This window comes from Narcine bancroftii, chromosome 8, assembly GCF_036971445.1.
Source record: "Narcine bancroftii isolate sNarBan1 chromosome 8, sNarBan1.hap1, whole genome shotgun sequence".
Taxonomy (NCBI): domain Eukaryota; kingdom Metazoa; phylum Chordata; class Chondrichthyes; order Torpediniformes; family Narcinidae; genus Narcine; species Narcine bancroftii.
The window spans coordinates 47,343,399-47,365,285 of NC_091476.1; the positions used below are offsets into that span (position 1 = coordinate 47,343,399).

The 21,887-nt window shown below is 39.8% G+C and overlaps 1 protein-coding gene across 1 annotated transcript in view; it reads left to right on the forward strand.

Annotated features, from left to right (window-relative positions):
- Window positions 1-21,887, forward strand: part of LOC138741993 (sodium/hydrogen exchanger 2-like) — a 75,102-nt gene that overhangs the window by 15,313 nt on the left and 37,902 nt on the right. Inside the window, exons 2-5 of the mRNA XM_069896189.1 lie at window positions 7,272-7,735; window positions 12,819-13,069; window positions 16,784-17,001; window positions 20,306-20,502. Of these exons, the coding sequence (XP_069752290.1) occupies window positions 7,272-7,735; window positions 12,819-13,069; window positions 16,784-17,001; window positions 20,306-20,502 (1,130 nt within the window). The remainder of the gene's footprint in view (window positions 1-7,271; window positions 7,736-12,818; window positions 13,070-16,783; window positions 17,002-20,305; window positions 20,503-21,887) is intronic.

Below are 21,887 nucleotides of genomic sequence, written 5' to 3' on the forward strand. Positions count from 1 at the left end.
CATCTGCAGTCTCTTGTGTCTCCAATTTGGCAGCAGTCATTAAGCCTGTTTAATTATTTTCAATCGCCTCTGCAGTAAGCATTCAACTTCGATAAGAACTTCGATAAGTAGGCCATTGAGGCTGTTGCTATAAATGCAGGAAAAATATTCCATTACACCAAGAGCAGGTCAATTCCTTCCACAGAGCTGACAAATGAAAGGAAATACAAACGGCTCCAAATGCTGATCTTAAAAATCCTGGTTATGGCAGAATGGAGGAGATTGCAAGCCTTTTTCTCCCCACCTTTTTCAAAACTTCATGCATTGCTTACAGGCCCTGTCTTTATTGCCCTCGAGAAGGTGATGCAGTCCTTTTTTTGTGAAAGTGCTCTCAGAGTTGTTTGGGGAAGAGGTTTCTAGATTTGGACCTCGGGTCAACAATTTATTTCCAAGTACGTGACTCGAGGGGAATCTTTTAGGGGGTGGTGCCATGTTGCTCTTGGTGGTAGAGGCTGAAAGTGTGTGTGGTGTACGCTGGACAAAATGAGTGCTTTGAGTATTGGCCTGATTGGTTTTGAGCTTCCTGACACTCAAACCTTGGTCAGCCATTGACGATGACAGACTTGTTGTCATGGTGATGGTGGTGACTGTGCTTTCAAAATGGTACAATAAATGGGCAGAGAAGCATCACTTGGAAGGTTGACAGAAGAAGTGGGGTTGTATTTCAACTGTTAAAATTGTTTTGCCATTTGCAAGGAAACACGTTCTCTTGCTATTCCTGTTAGGATTTTTGGGCTATCCACAGATGCTTCCTGACCTGCCACGTTCCTCCGGCATTTTGTGCATTCTTCCTGATTTCCAGAATCTTTCCTGTTTCCCTCCATATCCTGCTTCACTGCGAAGTCTCTTCGAGGGATATCAAACCCAAAGAGGCCCCTCTCTTTGGGCGACCTGGATGAGCCTCATTTGCTGCTCCCTCTCTACCCTTTGTTTTTATTTTATTTAGACATACTGTATGGTTCAGGCCCTGTTTGTGCCACCCAGTTACACTGAATTGACCTACAACCCCCCCCCCCCCATATGTTTTGGAGGGGGCATAGCATGATGGTGTAGGGAGAAGACATGGAGAAACACCTCCCCCTGGCAGAACTATTTTTAAAAAAAAAACATTTTTAAAGTTTTTACATTTTTTCCAGAAAATACTGAAGATATTGTTGATATATTTTGGAAGCAATTATGAAGAAAACAAAAGCATATGGAGTTTATTTTAAAAAAAACTACTTCCAAACAGCAATCAAGTACAGAAGAATTTGGGCCTACCTTTAAAGTGGAGCCTCCAGAGTTGATTCCTCCTCCCCCAAGACTGTAACGGCAGTCCCTCGGTAAGATTCACTCGACTCCGGCACCGACTTAATGAAGTGTTGCTGAAGATGGTGCCAGAACCTGACGTCCTCCTCCTTTGGACCAGGAGGAGCAACCACGCATGCGCAAAACTTTGCACATATTGAGTGCGGCCTGGGCTGCAGGGGGACCTGACTTCTCTTGGCCCAGCGATCCTGAGCTGATGGTAGGAGGGATCCGAACTTGCAGACGGAGGAGGAAGGAGATGACATTGGAGGACTAGAAGAAGAAAAAGTTACCAAGTTATGGAGGAGGAAGAAACTGTTATATACAAGGGTAGGCCCATAGCTAAACAGACTTTAACAAAGTTTAAATCTGACCCTCATTACTCAGATCCACCATCACAAGTTGCTATCTAAACAGATAGAAAATTTGGCAACTCAAATGGGTCAAGGTTTTTCATCTATGAAGGAACAACTTGCTGATATGAAGGGGGAAATATCATCTATTAAGTTGTAGGCAGCAAAGTGTGTGAAAATGGTGGATAAGGTGCAAGATAAATTTAAGAAGATTGAAGAGGATTTTCATGATTGTCAGGATGATGTGGAACAATGTAAAGAAAAGATGGGTCAGATGGAGGATTCATTCACTGGTTGGGAAATTCAGGAAGTGATTTATTGAAGAAAATTGATGCGTTGGAGGATCAAAGTCGAAGGATTAATGTTAAAATTGTTGGTCTCCCGGAAGATTTTGAAGGTGTGAATCCAGTTCAATTTTTTCAGAAGTGGATTCCTGAGGTTTTGGGGAAAGAATATTTTCCGAATGGCCTGGAATTGGATCGAGCGATAAGAAAGAAAACTCTTCTTGGTCAAGCTCCATGTTCTATCATGATTAGATGTTTACGCTATCAAGATAGAGAATTGATCTTAAGAGTTGCTGTTCAAAATGTGAGAAACAATCAAGGCCATTTGAGAGTTAAGAATAATAGCCTTTTTTGTTGATTTGAGTCAAGCTGTTATTAAACGTCGTAAAGAATTTAATTCTGCTAAAGCTGTTTTGTGGAAGAAAGGATATAAATTTGCTTTTCAATATCCTGCCGTACTTAAAGTTTTTTTATGGAGATTTTTAATCTCAGTTCTTTAGTGACGACGCAACGGCTCTTACATTTGCTAATTCTCTACCAGATAATAAACAGATGAAAAGTCATGAAAGATATTTTCCAGCAGTCTGTTCCAGTTCAGAAAGGGAAGAATGGAAGGCAAGAGAAGGAATCTCAGCAGTTGATTGATATTGACAATGATCAAGTCAATAGAGATTTGGAGGAAGCATATCATACCCAAAATTATTTGTTCAATATTATTTTGTTCTTTTTAGGGGAGGAGGTTGTTTGGCTACTGATCCTTCCGAAGTAATTCACCACTTTGTGGCATTGGTCACTCCCATATAATTGAGGGGGGTAATACAGTACAGTACATATAGTACAATATTGTTTCTTTTTATAAAATGGGGTTTTTTTTTTGTGGAGATCATTTAGTTCTTTTTGTGTGGTTGCCATGGGGAGGAGTTTCACCATGTGTGGTCAGGTGGTTTTTGAAGTGAATTGTAATGAAGGCTAATTTAAATTTTGCTACTTTCAACATTAACGGGCTTAATAATCTGATTAAGAGAGTATTGGCGCATATTTTTTAAAAATTGAAGGTTGATGTTGCAAGAGACAAATTTGACCGAGAAGGAACATCAGAAATTGAAGGGAGATTGGGTTGGACAAGTTATAGCATCTTTGTTTAATTCGAAAGCAAGAGGAGTAGCTATTTTGATAAAAAGTTATCTTTTAAATTGGAATCAGTTATTGAGTCAGTTGGTAGATTTTTGATTGTTAATTGTAAAATGTTTTCTGAGTGTTGGACTTTAATGAATATTTATGCTCCCAATATAGATGATGAGGAATTTATGTTGGATTCTTTTCTTAATTTAAAACAAGCATATGATAAAATTATGGTAGGAGGTGATTTTTAATTGTTGTTTGAATCCATTATTAGATAAATCTCCAAAATCAGTAGTTAGGACTAAAATGCTAAACAATTGATGGTGTTAATGAAAGATATGAATTTAGTAGATATTTGGAGAAAGTTCAATCCTAAAGAGAAAGATTTTTCATTTTATTCATTTGGATATGTTTTTTTATACTAGAATGGATTTATTTTGGTATCAGCACAATTACAAGGCTGGGTATTGAAGGCTGAATATAAGAGTAGGATTTTGTCTGATCATTCTTTGTTATTAATAACATGCACTGGTTTGGAGAAAATTGATGATGCTTATCGTTGGAGATTTAATTCTTTGTTGTTTAAAAATGTTGAATTTTGTAATTTTATAAGGGATCAAATGCAGCTTTTTAAAAAATAAATATGGATTAGTTTGATAGTAAATTTGTTTTAGGAGATGCTTTAAAAGCATATTTGAGGGGACAATCAAAATACAACATGTAGCTGAAGTAATTAAATTGGAGGAGATAGATATTTTAGAAAAGGATTTGCAGTGAAATTCTATGGAAATTAAGAAAATATGTTTAGCTAATATGAAGTTACGATATAATTCGTTATAAACATAGATTTGAGAAATTATTACAGAGAACCAGACAAAGGTATTATGAATTGGGGGAAAGAGCTCATAAAGTATTAGCTTGGCAGTTAAAAACAGAACAAGCTACCAGAACCATAAATGCTATTAGGCACGAATCGATGATTACATATCATCGAAATTTTATGAAAAATTGTATACTTCTGAAATAGTGTGGGACGAGATTAAAATTGATAATTTTTTAAAAATCTGATTTGGATTTACTCTTTTTGAGTGATAAGGATATTAAGGATTTGGATGCTTCTTTTACTGCTAAAGAAGTAATAGATGCACTTTGATCTATACCTAGTGGGAAGTCTCCAGGGGTTGGTGGTTTTACTTCTGAATTTCATAAAAATTTCAGGATTTATTAATTCCTTTATTGATGGATGTATTGAAACAGGCAACAGAGTTTCATTCTCTTCTGGATTCTTTATCTCAAGCAAATATTAGTTATTCTTTAGTAAGATAGGGATCTATTGAAAGCAAGGTCTTGTAGACCAATTTCTTTATTGGTTGATGATAAAGTTGTGGTGAAGGTTCTAGCTAATAGATTGGCTAAATATTTACCAGATTTAATTCATTTAGACCAGGTGGGTTTCACTAAAAATCATTATTCAGCAGATAATATTGTGAAGTTGATTTCTTTAATTAACATTTCTCAGGAGGAATCTAGCCTACCAATTGTTATTTCATTGGATGCAGAAAAGACGTTTGATAGAGAAGAGTGGAGTTTTTTTATTTAAAGTTTTGGAGAAATTTAAATTTGGCCCCTTTTTTTATTGGTTGGATTAAGGCTTTATATAGAAGTCCTACTGCTAGAGTCATGACAAATGGACAGTTATCTTCACATTTTATGTTGACTAGATCAGCTAGGCAAGGCTGCCCTCTGTCACCAGTTCTACTTGCATTAGTTATTGAACCTTTGGCTCAGGTGATTAGACAAGATAGTAATATTAAAGGTATTAAGGAGAAATCTGATGAATTTTAAATTAATTTGCAGATGATGTTTTTATATAGTTAACAGAACCTCAGAATTCTTTGAGGAGTTTACACAATAGATTGGAACAGTATGATGAGATATCACATTATAAAATTAATTAGCGAAAAGAGTGAGATTATCCCTTTAACTGAAATGGATTATTCTTCATGTAGGCATATTGTAAAATTTAAATGGTCAGATCAGATTAAGTATTTGGGTGTTAAGGTAGATTGTAATTATAGTCATTTATAGGAATTAAATTATTTGCCTTTTTTGTCTAAAATTAAATATGATTTGAATTGATGGAAAGATTTACTTATTACATTAATAGGATAAGTTAATTGTATTAAAATGAATACTTTTCCTCAAATTTAGTATTTTTTTTCAGTCAAAAATCTTTTAAGGATTTAAATGTTTTGGTGAGGAAATTTTTATGGAAGGATAAAATAGCAAGGAAACTGACTTGGAAATATGAATTAGGATATTTGCAACTTCCTAATTTTCAAAATCATTACGATCCAGCACAATTAAAATTTATTAATAGAATGTTTGAAATAGATAAACCTTTGATATGGGCTAATATTGAACTATCTTTTATCAGTGAGAAGAAGATGGATCAGTTTATTATAGATGGAATCCTAAGTTATTGAGTAATTATAATTTACCTGTTTTGAAACACTTAATGGATTTATGGTATATTTAAAAAAAAATGAAGATATAGGTACACAAGGTAAGATTTCAGGTAAAACTCCATTGTATCAAAATAAGCTTTTTCCTTTACACTTATTAATTAATTTTTGAAGTTATGGTATCAAAAGGGTATTAAATTGGTGCAAAATTGTTATGAAGCAGGATATTTTTCAAAAAATGAAAGAGAAATATGCTATCTTCAAATACTCTTTCTTATTAAAGCTTTATTGTTGGATAATTTTGAACATACTTTACAGTTACCTGGATGATCTAAGTTTGAAATTTTATTTACTGAGGGTGGTAAGAAGGGATTTATATCTGAGATGTATGCTTCATTACAGAATAAAATGCTTAAGCCGGATATGCATAAATCTAGATGGAATTGGGAGAAAGATTTAGGTATACTTATTTCTCAGGATGATTGGATGAATTTATGTACGGATAGTATGACTAAAATTGTAAATATAAGGTATCGATTGATTCATTATAATTTTATTCATCAATTATATTTAACTCCAGTAAAATTAAGGAATATAATTTTATTTCTTCAGATTTGTGTTTTAGGTGTCTTAAGGATGTAGGTTCTTTTCTACATTCTATTTGGTTACATGAGATAGTGTATTCCTTTTGGAATAAACTTAAGGAATTTCTAGAAGTTATTTTGAAAGTGAAATTTCTATTAGAATCCTGTGGTATTTTTGTTGGGTAATATTAAGATGATTAGTTTAGAATTGAAATTAATTAGATTTCAAATTGCTTTTTTGAGATTGGCATTAGCTGTGGCCAGAAAATGTTTGGCAATTACTTGGAAAAATGAGACTGAGTATCCAGAGATGGCATATAGAGTTGAGGTCTTGTATTCATGGGAAAAGATAACATATAATTTACATAATAATTATCTTTTTTATTGTAAAACATGGAGCTTGTTTTTGGATTATATGGGGTTGAATTATTAAATCCCCTTCCTGCACATTAGTGGTGTTGCTCCAAACTTTCTCTTTCCTTTTTTTTGGGGGTGGGGGTAGATTAGAGGGGGGTGGTGGGTTAGCAAAGGGGGGTGGGGTTTGTAGGGGATTCATTTTCAAAATATCATGTATGTATTTTGTTTTTTATTCATTAATTGTATGTTTTAACATAAGCATCATGATTCAATAAATAAAATTTTCAAAAAACCAGGTGGGAGGAAACCGGAGCACCTGAAGGAAACCCACACAGACACTGGGAGAAAATACAAACTCCTTACAGACAGTGCCGGATTCGTACCCGGTTCGTTGGCATTGTAACTGCGCTGCGCTAACAGTTATGCTAACTGTGCTGCCCGATACGCTACCGTGCTGCCTGCTGTTCTCCAGTACTGCGACCATGTACAGGCCTCCATCCTGGGTGTTCTAGTCTGCTGCGATGTCTTGGATATTGGTAGGTCAGTTAACCTCTGTAAATTTCCCCTACAGAATAGGTGTGAGGTAGAACTATGATGGGGAGTGGGAGTTGATTGGAATGTGGGGAGAAAGACCTGGATTAGTGCAGCATTAGGGTAATGGGTGCTTAATAATTTGGATCATAAGTCTTCGAGTGCAGAGCCCATTGTCCTATTGTATGACTCCATGATATCTCTTTACATATGACACCTAATTATCTTTTGTTTTAAAACACCATTCAGGTTTTCATCTCTACATCAAGCTTCCTTCGATTGTACCCGAAAGCTGCTTGTTGATAATTGTGGGTCTGATAATGGGAGGAATAATCTATGGTGTGAATGAAAGATCAGCACCTGTTATGAGCACTGATGCCTTCTTCCTTTACCTGCTGCCACCCATCGTACTGGACGCAGGCTACTTCATGCCAAGCAGACCTTTCTTTGAGAACATTGGAACAATCCTTTGGTACGCAGTTGTGGGAACCATATGGAATGTGTTTGGAATTGGCTTGTCCCTCTACGGCATTTGCCAGATCGAATCCTTTGGCCTGAAAGATATCTCCCTGCTCTACAACTTGCTGTTTGGAAGCTTGATTGCAGCAGTGGATCCAGTAGCAGTCCTGTCGGTGTTTGAAGAGATTCATGTGAATGAGCAGCTGCACATTCTAGTCTTTGGTGAATCACTGCTCAATGATGCCATTACCGTGGTAAGTGACCCCTGTTGACCTAATAATGCCATTACCATGATAAGTGACCCCTGGCTACAGACTAGATTTTATGATTGCGGCAAACAAGAGTAGTGGTTTAATAGATTGCAGCAGAGAACAGACCCTTAAACCCACAATGTTGTGCCAAATTACTCCACGATAATCTAATCTTTCCACACCTCATCCCCATTACCCTCTATTTTTCTTGCATCCTGCCTTCTGTAATGATTCTATTCCTATCTCTCAATTTGTCCATCTCTGTTGCATCTGCTCCCAGGATGAGGTCTTCTATTCTAGGATATCTGACTTGTCCACCTTTTTCAGAAAACATGACTTTTGCTGTGCTGTCATTAATTCACCCCTGTTATTTCCTGCACATCTGCCCCCGAGACATGACAAGGACAGGATTTGGCTTGTCCTCAGCTGCCATGCTACCAGCCTTCTCATCCAACATATTATCCCTCACAATTTCCACAACCAGACGTAAGTATCTTTCTCTCTCCGCTTTGAGCAGGGACATCTCCAGGATTCCCTCATTCATTTCATCTCAGTAATTGTTCCCTTGGTACCCATCCTTGTGACTGCGGGGAATTCTACACTTGTGCTCAGACCTACCTCCCTTACCACTATTCGAGGCTCAAAGCAGTACTTTCAAGTCGAGCAAGCATCACTTGTGAACCTGGAAGGATCACTTACTGCACCCGGTGGTCCTGCTGTGGGCTTCTCCACATCAGAGAGACTAGTTGTAGACTGGGAGGTAGTTTAGTGGAGCACCTTTGATCTGTCTGCTGCATTATCAGGACCTCCCGATGGCCAACCATTTCAATTCCGCACACTATTCCCACACCCACATGTCTATCCACGGCCTCACCACTGTCAAACCAAGGCCGCCTGCAAATGGGAGGAACAACACCTTGAGTTCCATTTTGGCACACTCCAACTAGGTGGCATTAACATTAACTTCTCCAATTTAATCACCTTCTTTCATCTCTTTCCCTGTGCATCTGTTTCCTTTCCTTCAGCACCAACCCCCTTTCCTTCCTTCTCTTATCAAAGAACTACCCTTTCCCGCCTTCTACGATTACCTCAGCATTTTTCTTTCCTACCCTCCAATATGTATTCCAGCCATTACCTCTTGTGTGTTAGCCTGTGCACCTCCCATTCACCTTCCTTTCTCCATCTTCTCTCTTTCCCCCATGCCCACCTTTATATTCAGGCATCTGCCTGTCTTTCCCTCTGCCAGACGAAGGGCCCCAGGCCTGAAAGGCCTTTGTAACCCAATTTTGCCATTCATAGCCTCTGTTGAATATTAATGAGTTGGATTGTCTGGATAGTACTCAAAATGAAGCTTCTCACAGTATTTTGATGCATAATTCAGTCCAAAGTAAACCCAATATTCTAATTAATTAAATCTAATTTGCACATGGACTAAAAACTTTGAGTGATTTTAGGAACAAACTGAGCATATATAGAAGCAATTTTTCTGTCAAGCATTTTTCCTTTTTTAATTTGCTAATTCCACATGGCAGTGAGGAATGTTATAACGTCTACAGACCATTGTTAATACCATTTAATAAAGACTGTGTCTTTTGCTTTGTCATTGTCCTGTTGATGGATTTATGTTGTTGGAAATTGAAGCTAAACCCTCCACACCTGTGAATTGAACAGCAGCAGTGAGCGATGCAATTAACCCAGCACTCCCTTAGAACAGAAAATAATCTCGTTGCAAGGGTCCCTATAATTAGTCTCCTCAGCTTTTTATTTTGCTGCACCACACACCACAGTTTCCCAGGTTTCTCATCGTGGCTAATTTGAAAATTATAACCTTATTTCCTCCCTAATTTATTTTTCCGAAATTAAGTGGCAAGATGCAAGTTGCAGTGACGCCAGGGATCAAATGTGGATAGGGGGGAGGGGGTAGATTTTTGAAGCTTGTCAGTTGATTTGAGTCAAAGAACATAGCCTTAGAAATCTGCACTTGCTCAACATCCTTGACACAATTATTTCAGCCTCAAATATTAGTAAAATGTCCAGAATTTTCCATTTGCAGAGCATCTCCAATTGTTCAGGATCAGTGGAACCTTGGTTGTGTGGATAAAATATTGGCTTGGAGGTAGAAAGCAGAGAAGGAAAGGGTTCTGCCTGGATGAAGAGGCAGAAGGATGGGTCAGTAAATTTGCAGATGACACCAAGGTTGGAGGAGTTGTGAATGGAGCTGAAGATTGCGGAAGGTTATGATATAGACAGAATGCAGAGTTTGGCAGAAAAGTGGCAGATGGAGTTCAATCCGGAGAAGTGTGAGGTGATGTATTTTGGAAAGACAAACCGGAAGGTTGAGTATAGGGTTAATATTCGGTTACTTATAATGTGCATGAACAGAGGGACCTTGGGGTTCAAATCCATATATCCCTCAAGGTCACTGCACAGGTTAATAGGATAGTTAAGAAGGCCTATGAGATGCTGGGTTTCATCCCAGCGTCGGGGGATTGAGATCGGGAGTAGAGAGGTCATGTTGCAACTCTACAAATCTCTAGTAAGACCACACTTAGAGTTTTGTGTTCAGTTCTGGTCACCTCATTATTTGAAGGAAGCTATGGAAAGGGTGCAGAGGAGATTTATCAGGATGTTGCCTGGTTTGGAAAACAAGTTTCACAGAGTTGGGACTTTTCTCTTTGGAGTGTAGAAGGAAGCGAGGAGACTTGAGTAAAAGACTCTTAAACAGGCACATGGGTGAAAGAAAAATAGAGGGTTACGGAGATGGTGGGTTTAGTACTTTTTTGAAAGGACTATATGGGTCAGTACATCGAGGGCTGAAGGGCCTGTACTGTGCTGCAGTGTTCTACATCATTAAATGAAGAGTTAACATCCCTTTGAAATAAAAATCTCCTCTTTTCACATGACTAATTTTTGAAAATACTTCAGCCAGAAGGAAAGTTTCCCAGTCCACGAGGATTTGTATTTGAAGGGGTTTGACCAGATAAAAATCAACAATTCCTTCCCCAGCCCCCACCTCCCACCCCCCTCCAAAACTGATGCTCCACTCTGAGTTCTTCCAGCAGATGCTAGCCCCTGCAGTAATCTTCTGTCTCAGGATATATATTATTATTTTAGTGCTTTGATTGACTGACTGAAACCACTGCATGTTAGTTCATTACTGGAGTAGTTGATGTACACTTGCTGTGAGATTGATGCGACAATAATACTAACTGTGCCTGATTCATTAATCATGTTCGTCTCGCGTGATCTGTCAAAGATTATCTCAGTTTAAAAAAAACACTACATATGTTGGAAATGTGCATCTTCGTAACCCCCCCCCCCCACCTCCACCACCCTGTTTCCCCCCCCCCCATTGAGGAGGCAAAACATGAAACATTGAGTTTAGAAAGAGTCCTGACACGAAACATTAACTGATCGTTTCTACCCATGGATGTTGCCTGACCTGCTCTATTTACAATCTGTTTTACTTCATCCAAGTGAGAGTAATGATTTACATCTGTTCATGAATACGAATTCTATCACCTCAAATGTCTGATGAAAATCTTGTCTGCAATTTAAAATTCAGGAGAAGGCTTTCTGCAATCAAACAAGCGGTTACACCCGAAATCTGACCAGCTCAGAATATCATTAGTTTGATCCCATTATTGAAGCCGATTAAAATTGATAAAGTACTCTTTATTTTTATTTAGTGTTTTTTTTTCCAGTTAATAGACTGATATTTACTTATTGAAGAACTTGGAGAAAATACATGCAGTCACAGGAGGAGTATGCAAATTCCTGCAGTGGAGGTCAGGGTTTAACCTGGGTCTATGGATCTGTGAGATAACTGGTCTTCCTTAATATTAAATTTAGACATACAGCACAGTAACGGGCCCTTTCGGCCAACGAGCCTGTGCTGCCAATTACACCCAATTGACCTATAAACCCATTAAGTTTTTGAAAGGTGGGAGGAAACAGGACCACCTGGGGAAAACCCACATAGACGCTGGGAGAACGTACAAAGTCCTTACAGCACTGGATTCAAACCCCATTTGCTGGTGCTGTAACAACATTGTGCTAATCATTATGTTAACCATGAAGTAAACAGCAAGGATAATATCTGAAATGTTTAACAGAATCCTTTCGTAAGACCAGCTAAATTGTGGATACTCCCATTTGCACAATCTTCCACTGGCTGCTCTCTCAATGCAGCCTGCATGTTTGGCATGCCAAAGGAGAAAATAAGTACATCAAACAGTCCTTTTCCCCTATTTGGGAATTCCACATCAGGAACTTGCTCTATGTTGATGAGAAGTTGAACTCCAACCTTTGGATCTATCTGTAGAATTTATTCTATCATTGCCTGTACTGGCAATCCTATCGATCCAGTTTTCCCCTTGTATCTCTGCAGCCCATTCAATGTCGATCACGATGTGGATAGTGCAGCAGTTATCGCAGCGCTACTTCAGCACCAGTGACCCAGGTTCTAATTAGGCACTGTCTGCAATGAGTTTGTACGTTCTCCCCATGTCCATGGTGGGTTTCCGCTCTGCTCCAGTTTCCTTCCACATTTGGACGTATGGAATTAGTAGGTCAATTGGTCACATGCGTGTAGTTGGGGCAGCACAAGCTCATTGACTGGAAGGGACTGTTACTGTTCTTTATTGCTAAATTGAAAATTAAACTTCCTCCTCTATCCCGTCTATTTCTCATACCGCCCACCTACACGAGGGATGATTTATAATCAGCAATGAACCTACCAGTCAGCACACCGGTGGGAAGATACTGGATGACCCAGGTTCACGGACAGCATAGAAACGTAGCATCCAGAGGTCAGGATGAACACTGGGTCACATGAACTGCAAAGCAACAGCATTACTTGCTGGGACATTGTGTAGCCTTACTGACCATTAACCAGTGTAGTCAACAGTAGTTGTCCTCCTCCCTTCCATGTGAGCATTGCTTCTATGGCTAATCCTGAAATGAAACCACTTTCAGGGCAATTGCTGCCCAAACCTTTTCAGATTCTCTCAAAAGAAATAGCATATCTTGGATAGTTAGTGGGGAAAAAAATAATAATAATGTTTTTCTGCTTATCTCCCTACAGGTTTTATACAAGTTGTTTAAGACATTCTGCACAATGCCCTCGGTTGGAGTATACGATATTTTGGTTGGAATTATTAAGTTCTTCCTGGTGGGATTTGGAGGTTTACTTGTGGGCGTGACTTATGGAATTATTGCAGCCCTGACCACGCGTTTCACAGAGAACATCCGTGTGATCGAGCCTCTGTTTGTTTTCCTCTACAGCTATTTGTCATATTTGACTGCCGAAATGCTGCACTTTTCTGGCATTGTGGCGTAAGTATCAGTGTCGGCAAAGCAATATAGGGAGGGGCCCAAGGGGGAAAGAAGCTAGGAAGGGGGCGCAGTACAGGCAGTCCCCAGATTATGAACGCGTTCCGTTACCTGGGTCTGTCCATAAGCAGAATTTGTACTTGAGGCAGAACGGGTACTTGCGGTTTGTATTTAGCATTCGCGAGGTAACATTTTGCGCATGCACGAATTGGGGCATAATTATGCACACGCGTGAATTGGAGAACAGCTCATTTGTAAGTAGGAGTTGTTCGTAACCTGGATAGAGTTAACTCGGGGACTGCCTGTATATTAAGAAGGATGAATCTAGGGTGAGTGAGCAGTATATCAAGGGATATAAATCTGGGGGGAGCCTGTATATCAAGGGGGAAGAATCTGGGGAGAGGCCCAAGATATCAAGGGGAAAGAAGCTGGGAAAGGGACTCATTCTATCAAGGAGGATGAATCTGGGGAGGTTGCCCATCATGTTAAGGGGGAAGAATCTTGGGAGGGGAGGATCAGTACATCAAAGCCCAATATGTCAAGGGAAAGAAGCTGGGGGGTGGGGGCAATTCTTTTCCTGTTGGGGGAACTCAGCAGATGAGCAGCAGCAGTGGGAGAAATTCTTCATCAGGACTGAGATTGCAGAGGGGTGATTACCAGAGAATAACTCTTGGTGGGGGGGGGGGGGGGTGATGCTCAAGGGATTTGTGAACAAGTGAAGGGTGACAGACAGAAGCTGTGGATAGACTGGTGCAGACTGGCAGAGGCAATTGATTGGCATCTCCCAGATGGACAGAGGCAGTTGATTGTCCGTTGCTCCAAATTCTAGCATCTGCAGTCCCTTGTATGTCAACAATCATTTGCTATTGCCTTCTGTCTTTCAATCAGGTTAATCAAAGCTGATTCAGAGCCAGAGGTATGATTAGCAATAAATATTGCCCTAAACTTGATTCACTTGTTCCAATGTGTTTTGAGGGAAGAGAGACCAGAGTGATTAAGGGGAAATAAATGTAGGCATGAGACCAAATGGAAAGTAATCGTCTACTTGGAACTGAGAGTATAAGTGTGGAGTTTCCCTCACCTGTATTCCAAACCACTGCTGTAAAATTATTAGGAATAATACTTATTATCTGCTGTTGATAGGTTTGCTTTGTTTAATTGATGGTTTGTTTTACATCATTGCTGCCCAGTTTTCATGAATTGAGTCAGATTGACTATTCAAATACTTCCCAAGGCCATTCTCACCAAACTTAATGTCATTATCAATTTTCAGTCACTTTTTGAAGTCATAACATTAGAATTTGTAAACACTCTTAATCCTATTGGAATCACAACCAAACAGCAGAAAGCCAATTAAGTATGTGGAATTGCGACCTATCATTTGCCACTTTTGTCAGGGCTGGATGCTTTGTATTGGTTTGTGCCCAAATGAAAATCTTATCTCCTAATTAATATTACCAATCAAATTAAATTTTGATTGCACATCACGCTAAGACTTTGGGGATAGTTGAGGGTAATGGGTTTGTGTGGCTAGATGGTTGGTTAATCAATGGAAGGCAGAGGGTTGGGATAAATGAGTGTTTCTCTGGTTGGCAATCCTTGTGAGATGTGGGTATTGCCTACACCATCTCAACATCATAACTTACGGGGAAAGTGTTGATGCAATGGAAAGACTTCCAAGATCGCTTCAGAAGGCAGGAAGGTGCTAACCTCTTTCTGTGGCATTAGAGTCTCATGGTAAAACTGTTAAGAACAGCAAGTTTCCTTCTCCCACAGGGCATTAATGAATTCAGTGGATTTTGAAAAATATGAATGCAAAAATTGCCCTGGTGAGGTTTGTATCCAGGTTACTCAGTCAATGGACGAGTAATAACCTTGCTCTGTTCCAACTACACCTATCTGCAAGCTGCTTTGGAGGCCTTGTGAGTTCCCACATACAAGTTCACTCTCCTCTGGAGCTATTGTCATGGAGTAGTAGGTTCATCCATCTTTAATAGAAGCTATTTACATAAGGTAATAAATAATTTTATGCAAACCACCAATGCCCCTGGGACTGCTGTTCACCCACATATCTATTTCCCTTTCTAAACTGTTTATACACTCTGCTTTAACCCAGGTTGGTGGCAGAAAAAGTCGTTAGTGTGAATTATAAATGTGCAGCCACTAGACTTGAATAATTTATTAGTTTGGAATTTCAGTCCTTTTATTAATGCTTCCAGTCTTCTTGAGTACAAGCTATTATGAATATGAATTAGTTATTCATTCAATTAAATATGGATATTCAAAGCAGCATTATACTTGAAAAGAGTGTCATCAATATTTCAAAGATATTGTAAAATACAGGAAAGGAATTGTGCAAACCCAGTGCCAAATTTAAAATATTTATTCAGGTCTTGGATAGCAGAGGCAGTCAAATTTAGTTTGATCAGGGAGAATAAATCTGCAACACCCATCCAAAGAAAGTGTAGGGTAGATTATTTGCCCTTCTACCTTTCCCCACTTGCTTAACCCCCATAACATTTGATTTTCCTGGCATTGCAAAACCTGTTTGTTTCACTGTTTAATGTACGAATGACTTGGCACCTGCAGATCACGAGTTAATTTTGAAGATCAAGTTCTTTTGTCCTAACGCAGCTAGTACCGTGACAAAGGCTTTTCTGCAAGCAGATGAAAACAGGATATCTCTAACATTCATACTGCCGTATGAAGTACAATTTACAGAGTATAGGATTCCAATGAAAGTAAAATTAGCACCAAACAAGGTTAACGTGAGAGCACTGTTGTAGGGTTCATTCAGGAGCCTGATGGCTGCAGGTAAGAAACTCTCTTTAAGTCTGTTGGTACATGCTTTCACACTTGAGCCTTGTCATTGATAGCAGGAAGGAGAAGGAAGTGTGATGGGACCTTCAGTATGTCAGCTGCCGCTCCTCAGCACTGTGAGACGCAGATGGAGGGAATTTTGTGTGATATTCTGAGCTACCTTTTGTAACTTCCAATTAAAAAGAAAAGTAAAAATTCTTTGAGGAGAGGAAGGGAGCTTTTTCCAATCTTGAGTAGAGTAACACTCAGGCCTTGCTGTCGTGCATGCTTTTGATGTTGAGCCTGTAGAAGTTTGAAACTGTAAATAGCATGTAACCAGAAGTTCTGTAATACATTACTGTAGTTCTTGTAATCACTGAACAAATGATCTTTGTTAAAAAGAAAAACAAAGTCAGTTCAGTCCAGGGCCAAGAGATGGAGAAAATAAACCATTTTGAAGGGGAGTTTTTCTTTTAGTGCATCATGTCACTAATCTTTTCTTTGTGAGACATGGCTGTGTGCACGTCTATCATGTATCCTGCACTGAATCATTGGGCTCTGAAGGACTTTAGGATATTCTGAAATGGTAAAATCTGCTTTATAGCTGCAAAGTTATTTTTCTTTTTCTATATCCCAATTGCAGTGTTCCTTGCGCTTGGTTTTAATTGTGAAGAGTTCTTCACTGGGTTTGTTGAAAGCAGCAGATCTAATTGGTAGCCTACATCTAGTATTAATAGGGATGCTCATTTTGGTGTGGGATCTTTTATTAAAAAAGGATGTAATAAAGTAATTGTACCTTGGGTATTGAGAATGATTTTGCTAATAAGGAAAAGTTATGATTATTTCTCAAATGAATCATGGAAATATGACTGTTTCTCAACTCTTACAATATTTTTTTAAAAACTATTTCTTTTCCAGAATAATAGCTTGTTCAATGAGTATGAAACGTTATGTGGAGGCCAATATCTCTCAGAAGTCTCACACTACAATCAAATACTTCATGAAGATGTGGAGCAGTGTGAGTGAGACCCTCATCTTTATTTTCCTCGGTGTTTCCACTGTTGGGGACAAGCACGAGTGGAGCTGGCCTTATGTATGTTTCACAATGCTATTTTGCCTTGTCTGGAGAGCTGTTGGTAATTAACATTTATTTTCTCTCTTTTCAATAATTTTCATGCTCTTGCTTTCCATCCCTCTGTGGCAACGTACAGTAATATTACCTCCACTAAGGATGGAGCACAGGGACCTTGATGCTCCAGGATAACTTTTAATATTGGGGTGGTTATATGTCTGGTGGATTCATCATCTGACCTTTACCTCACAGTATGGTGATCGGTCAAAGGGAGATTTTCTCCAGAGATCTTTGTAACTAAGTCTGGAACATCAGTTTATAGTCTTCAGGAGCAGAGGAGAAAAAAAACTGCACTTGGAGAATGTGTTACTGTCCTTGTTGAGTCCCATTTTGTGTAATTTCCTACAGTGGGAACTTACAAAGGGGATGACCATGGGTTTTTATATTTGAATCTTGTGTGCATGCACCCTATTTGCTATGTTACAATAATGAGGCAGTAAATGTTTGCCAGGACCAGATCATCAGAGAATAGTGTGAATTTACACTTTCCTAATTATAATTGTAAAATAATTGGGACGATTTAACCAGTGCAATATTTTGTTTATAAACTATAAATATTAGAAACATTTTGCAAAGGGAATGCAAGTAATGGTGGCTGAGAGTATTAACATACAATAAAAGGAACGGTGATCGGTCAAAGGGAGATTTTCTCCAGAGATCTTTGTAACTAAGTCTGGAACATCAGTTTATAGTCTTCAGGAGCAGAGGAGAAAAAAAACTGCACTTGGAGAATGTGTTACTGTCCTTGTTGAGTCCCATTTTGTGTAATTTCCTACAGTGGGAACTTACAAAGGGGATGACCATGGGTTTTTATATTTGAATCTTGTGTGCATGCACCCTATTTGCTATGTTACAATAATGAGGCAGTAAATGTTTGCCAGGACCAGATCATCAGAGAATAGTGTGAATTTACACTTTCCTAATTATTCTTCTTTGGCTTGGCTTTGCGGACGAAGATTTATGGAGGGGGTAAAAAGTCCACGTCAGCTGCAGGCTCGTTTGTGGCTGACCAGTCCGATGCGGGACAGGCAGACACGATTGCAGCGGTTGCAAGGGAAAATTGGTTGGTTGGGGTTGGGTGTTGGGTTTTTCCTCCTTTGCCTTTTGTCAGTGAGGTGGGCTCTGCGGTCTTCTTCAAAGGAGGCTGCTGCCCGCCAAACTGTGAGGCGCCAAGATGCACGGTTTGAGGCGTTATCAGCCCACTGGCGGTGGTCAATGTGGCAGGCACCAAGAGATTTCTTTAGGCAGTCCTTGTACCTTTTCTTTGGTGCACCTCTGTCACGGTGGCCAGTGGAGAGCTCGCCATATAATACGATCTTGGGAAGGCGATGGTCCTCCATTATGGAGACGTGACCCATCCAGCGCAGCTGGATCTTCAGCAGCGTGGACTCGATGCTGTCGACCTCTGCCATCTCGAGTACCTCGACGTTAGGGGTGTGAGCGCTCCAATGGATGTTGAGGATGGAGCGGAGACAACGCTGGTGGAAGCGTTCTAGGAGCCGTAGGTGGTGCCGGTAGAGGACCCATGATTCGGAGCCGAACAGGAGTGTGGGTATGACAACGGCTCTGTATACGCTTATCTTTGTGAGGTTTTTCAGTTGGTTGTTTTTCCAGACTCTTTTGTGTAGTCTTCCAAAGGCGCTATTTGCCTTGGCGAGTCTGTTGTCTATCTCATTGTCGATCCTTGCATCTGATGAAATGGTGCAGCCGAGATAGGTAAACTGGTTGACCGTTTTGAGTTTTGTGTGCCCGATGGAGATGTGGGGGGGCTGGTAGTCATGGTGGGGAGCTGGCTGATGGAGGACCTCAGTTTTCTTCAGGCTGACTTCCAGGCCAAACATTTTGGCAGTTTCCGCAAAGCAGGACGTCAAGCGCTGAAGAGCTGGCTCTGAATGGGCAACTAAAGCGGCATCATCTGCAAAGAGTAGTTCACGGACAAGTTTCTCTTGTGTCTTGGTGTGAGCTTGCAGGCGCCTCAGATTGAAGAGACTGCCATCCGTGCGGTACCGGATGTAAACAGCGTCTTCATTGTTGGGGTCTTTCATGGCTTGGTTCAGCATCATGCTGAAGAAGATTGAAAAGAGGGTTGGTGCGAGAACACAGCCTTGCTTCACGCCATTGTTAATGGAGAAGGGTTCAGAGAGCTCATTGCTGTATCTGACCCGACCTTGTTGGTTTTCGTGCAGTTGGATAATCATGTTGAGGAACTTTGGGGGACATCCGATGCGCTCTAGTATTTGCTACAGTAATTTCCTACAGTGGGAACTTACAAAGGGGATGACCATGGGTTTTTATATTTGAATCTTGTGTGCATGCACCCTATTTGCTATGTTACAATAATGAGGCAGTAAATGTTTGCCAGGACCAGATCATCAGAGAATAGTGTGAATTTACACTTTCCTAATTATAATTGTAAAATAATTGGGACGATTTAACCAGTGCAATATTTTGTTTATAAACTATAAATATTAGAAACATTTTGCAAAGGGAATGCAAGTAATGGTGGCTGAGAGTATTAACATACAATAAAAGGAACACACCATGCTCATGAGTTAAATTTTGTAAGGAATTATTAGACTGAATGGATTATCAGAGACAGGCTATCCAGCCCACCAAGTCAACATGAGCTACCATGCATCTATTTATGGTCATCCTGCACTGATCCTCCCCAACATTTCCATCAATTCCCTTCCAAATTCTACCACCGGTCTACACACCAGTGGACAATCAACCTGGCAAACTGCAGGCCCTTGGGATGTGGGAAGAAGCTGGTGCTCCTCAGGAGAAAGTCAGTTAAATGAAGCACTGGCAAACTTGAGAAACCCCCAGCACTGGGGGGGAGGTGGGGGGGGAGTCAGGATTGAACTTGGTCTATGGAGCTATGAGGCAGCAACTCCAACTGCTGCACCATATGATCCCTCCCACCCAACCTTTCCGTCAAGCGAGAACCACGGTAGAAATCCATAAAGGACAGAAGAGCAGAGCTGAATCACACAAGGCAGAGAATAAACCCTCAGAAGTAGAGTTTTTCCATTTCTCTTTATGCAGATCTTGGGAAAGTAGAGCTTCAGCTTGATTGGCAATGTGAGATTCAATCAACTAAAGAGCTTTCCTGATATCAAATTTATTTGGAAAAAGTAGATGAAGCAAACTCAATTTTCAAGATTTAGAGAGCAAAAATCTAATCATGATGAGATATTTGAGGTACTAATGAAAGAAAAAGAATTTGCATTATTCCCATTGTTATCATCCTTGAATTTCATAGATTAGTGCGAAGCTGAGTGATGGATTTCTTTGTTTGGTTCCAGGAGTCATTTTCCTGACATTTATTGTGAATAAGTTCCGTGTTAATGTGGTTACAAGAAAGGACCAGTTCATTATAGCCTATGGCGGACTGCGGGGTGCAATCTGCTTCTCCCTTGTTTTCTTACTTCCAAACTTTCCTCAGAAGAAGCTATTCACCACGGCCACAATTGTTGTCATCTACTTTACAGTCTTTGTTCAGGTAAGCGGGATGATTGCCTTGCTGAATTACATTGTTACGTTCATGCAAATGTCAAAACTGCCGATTGGAAGTAAAGGCTAGAAATGCTACAGATCAGGTAGCACCTGTGGAGGGAGAAACAAAGATTCAGCTGCAGGAAACCGTTAACTCTGCTTCTCTCTCCGTGGATGTTGGCTGACCTGCTGAATGATTCTCGCACATCTTGTGCAGTTTACATTCTATGTGTCACATTGACTTTAGAAATATTTCTGATCCCTTTGGCTAACCCTGACTTGATAATACAGCAAATCTACCACCCCAATACACATCAAAGGAATTCAACGGGTCGAGCAGCATCAGTGGGAGAAAACGAATGGCCGGCATTTTGGGCTAGAGCTCGTCATCAAGATGTAAAACACGAATGTCTGCAGACCCCGTGATTGAAGTAAAAACGCAGTGCTGGAGAAATTCATCAGGTCAAACAGTGTCCTTTTATATAGCAAAGATAAAGATACATAACAGATGTTTCAGGCTTGCACCCTTTATCAAGGTGTGGAAAAATGTCCAACACTTTGTTCGAACACTTGCTGACATTTTTCCATACAGCGATCATAAACTTGGCAAAATAATGAACAAGCCAGCTTAGTCCTGGGTAGAGTTACTAATGACCTCGTATTCTAACATGGGTCTGGGTCTCTTATTTTCTCCTTATTTATTTATGTAATTGGTGCTGTCTGCCCTTTGACTGCTGATGTTAATAGACTAACTCACCTTCCACTGGATTCAATGCATATTACTTTTCACCATTGTCAGTCCTTATTCTTAATAACATTCTCTATTTGTACATGTTTGTTATTTTATAAGAACATAAGAAATAGGAGCAGGAGCCAGCCAGCTGGCTAATTGTGCCTACCATTCAACAAGATCATGACTGACCGCGCCATGAACTCAGCTCTACCAGCTGCCTTTACTCTGTAACCCTTGATTCCCCTCCTATGTAAAGATCTATCTAACTTTGTCTTAAATATATTTAATGAGGTAGCCCTATAAACTTCCTATGGCATAGAATTCCATATTTCTCTCTGGGAAAGGCAGTTCTTTCTCATCTCCATCTTTAATCTTTTCCCCCGAATCTTGAGGCTATGGAAATATCCCAGTAAGTATAGTCCCAGGTGACTCTATCTTCCATCACAAGCTAATCCTTCATTTCCTGAATCAACTATTGAACCATTTCAGAAAATAAACTGAGCAGTGATGGAAGATGAAAATGAAGACATTGATGTTGGGATTTATTTACCCTGACTTGATAGACAATTCAGTAGAGGTCAGTCAAACCGGAGGAAATGATGATGAAACAACAAGCGTCAGTTATATCCAGTCCATAACAAGTGAATGGAAAATCATTT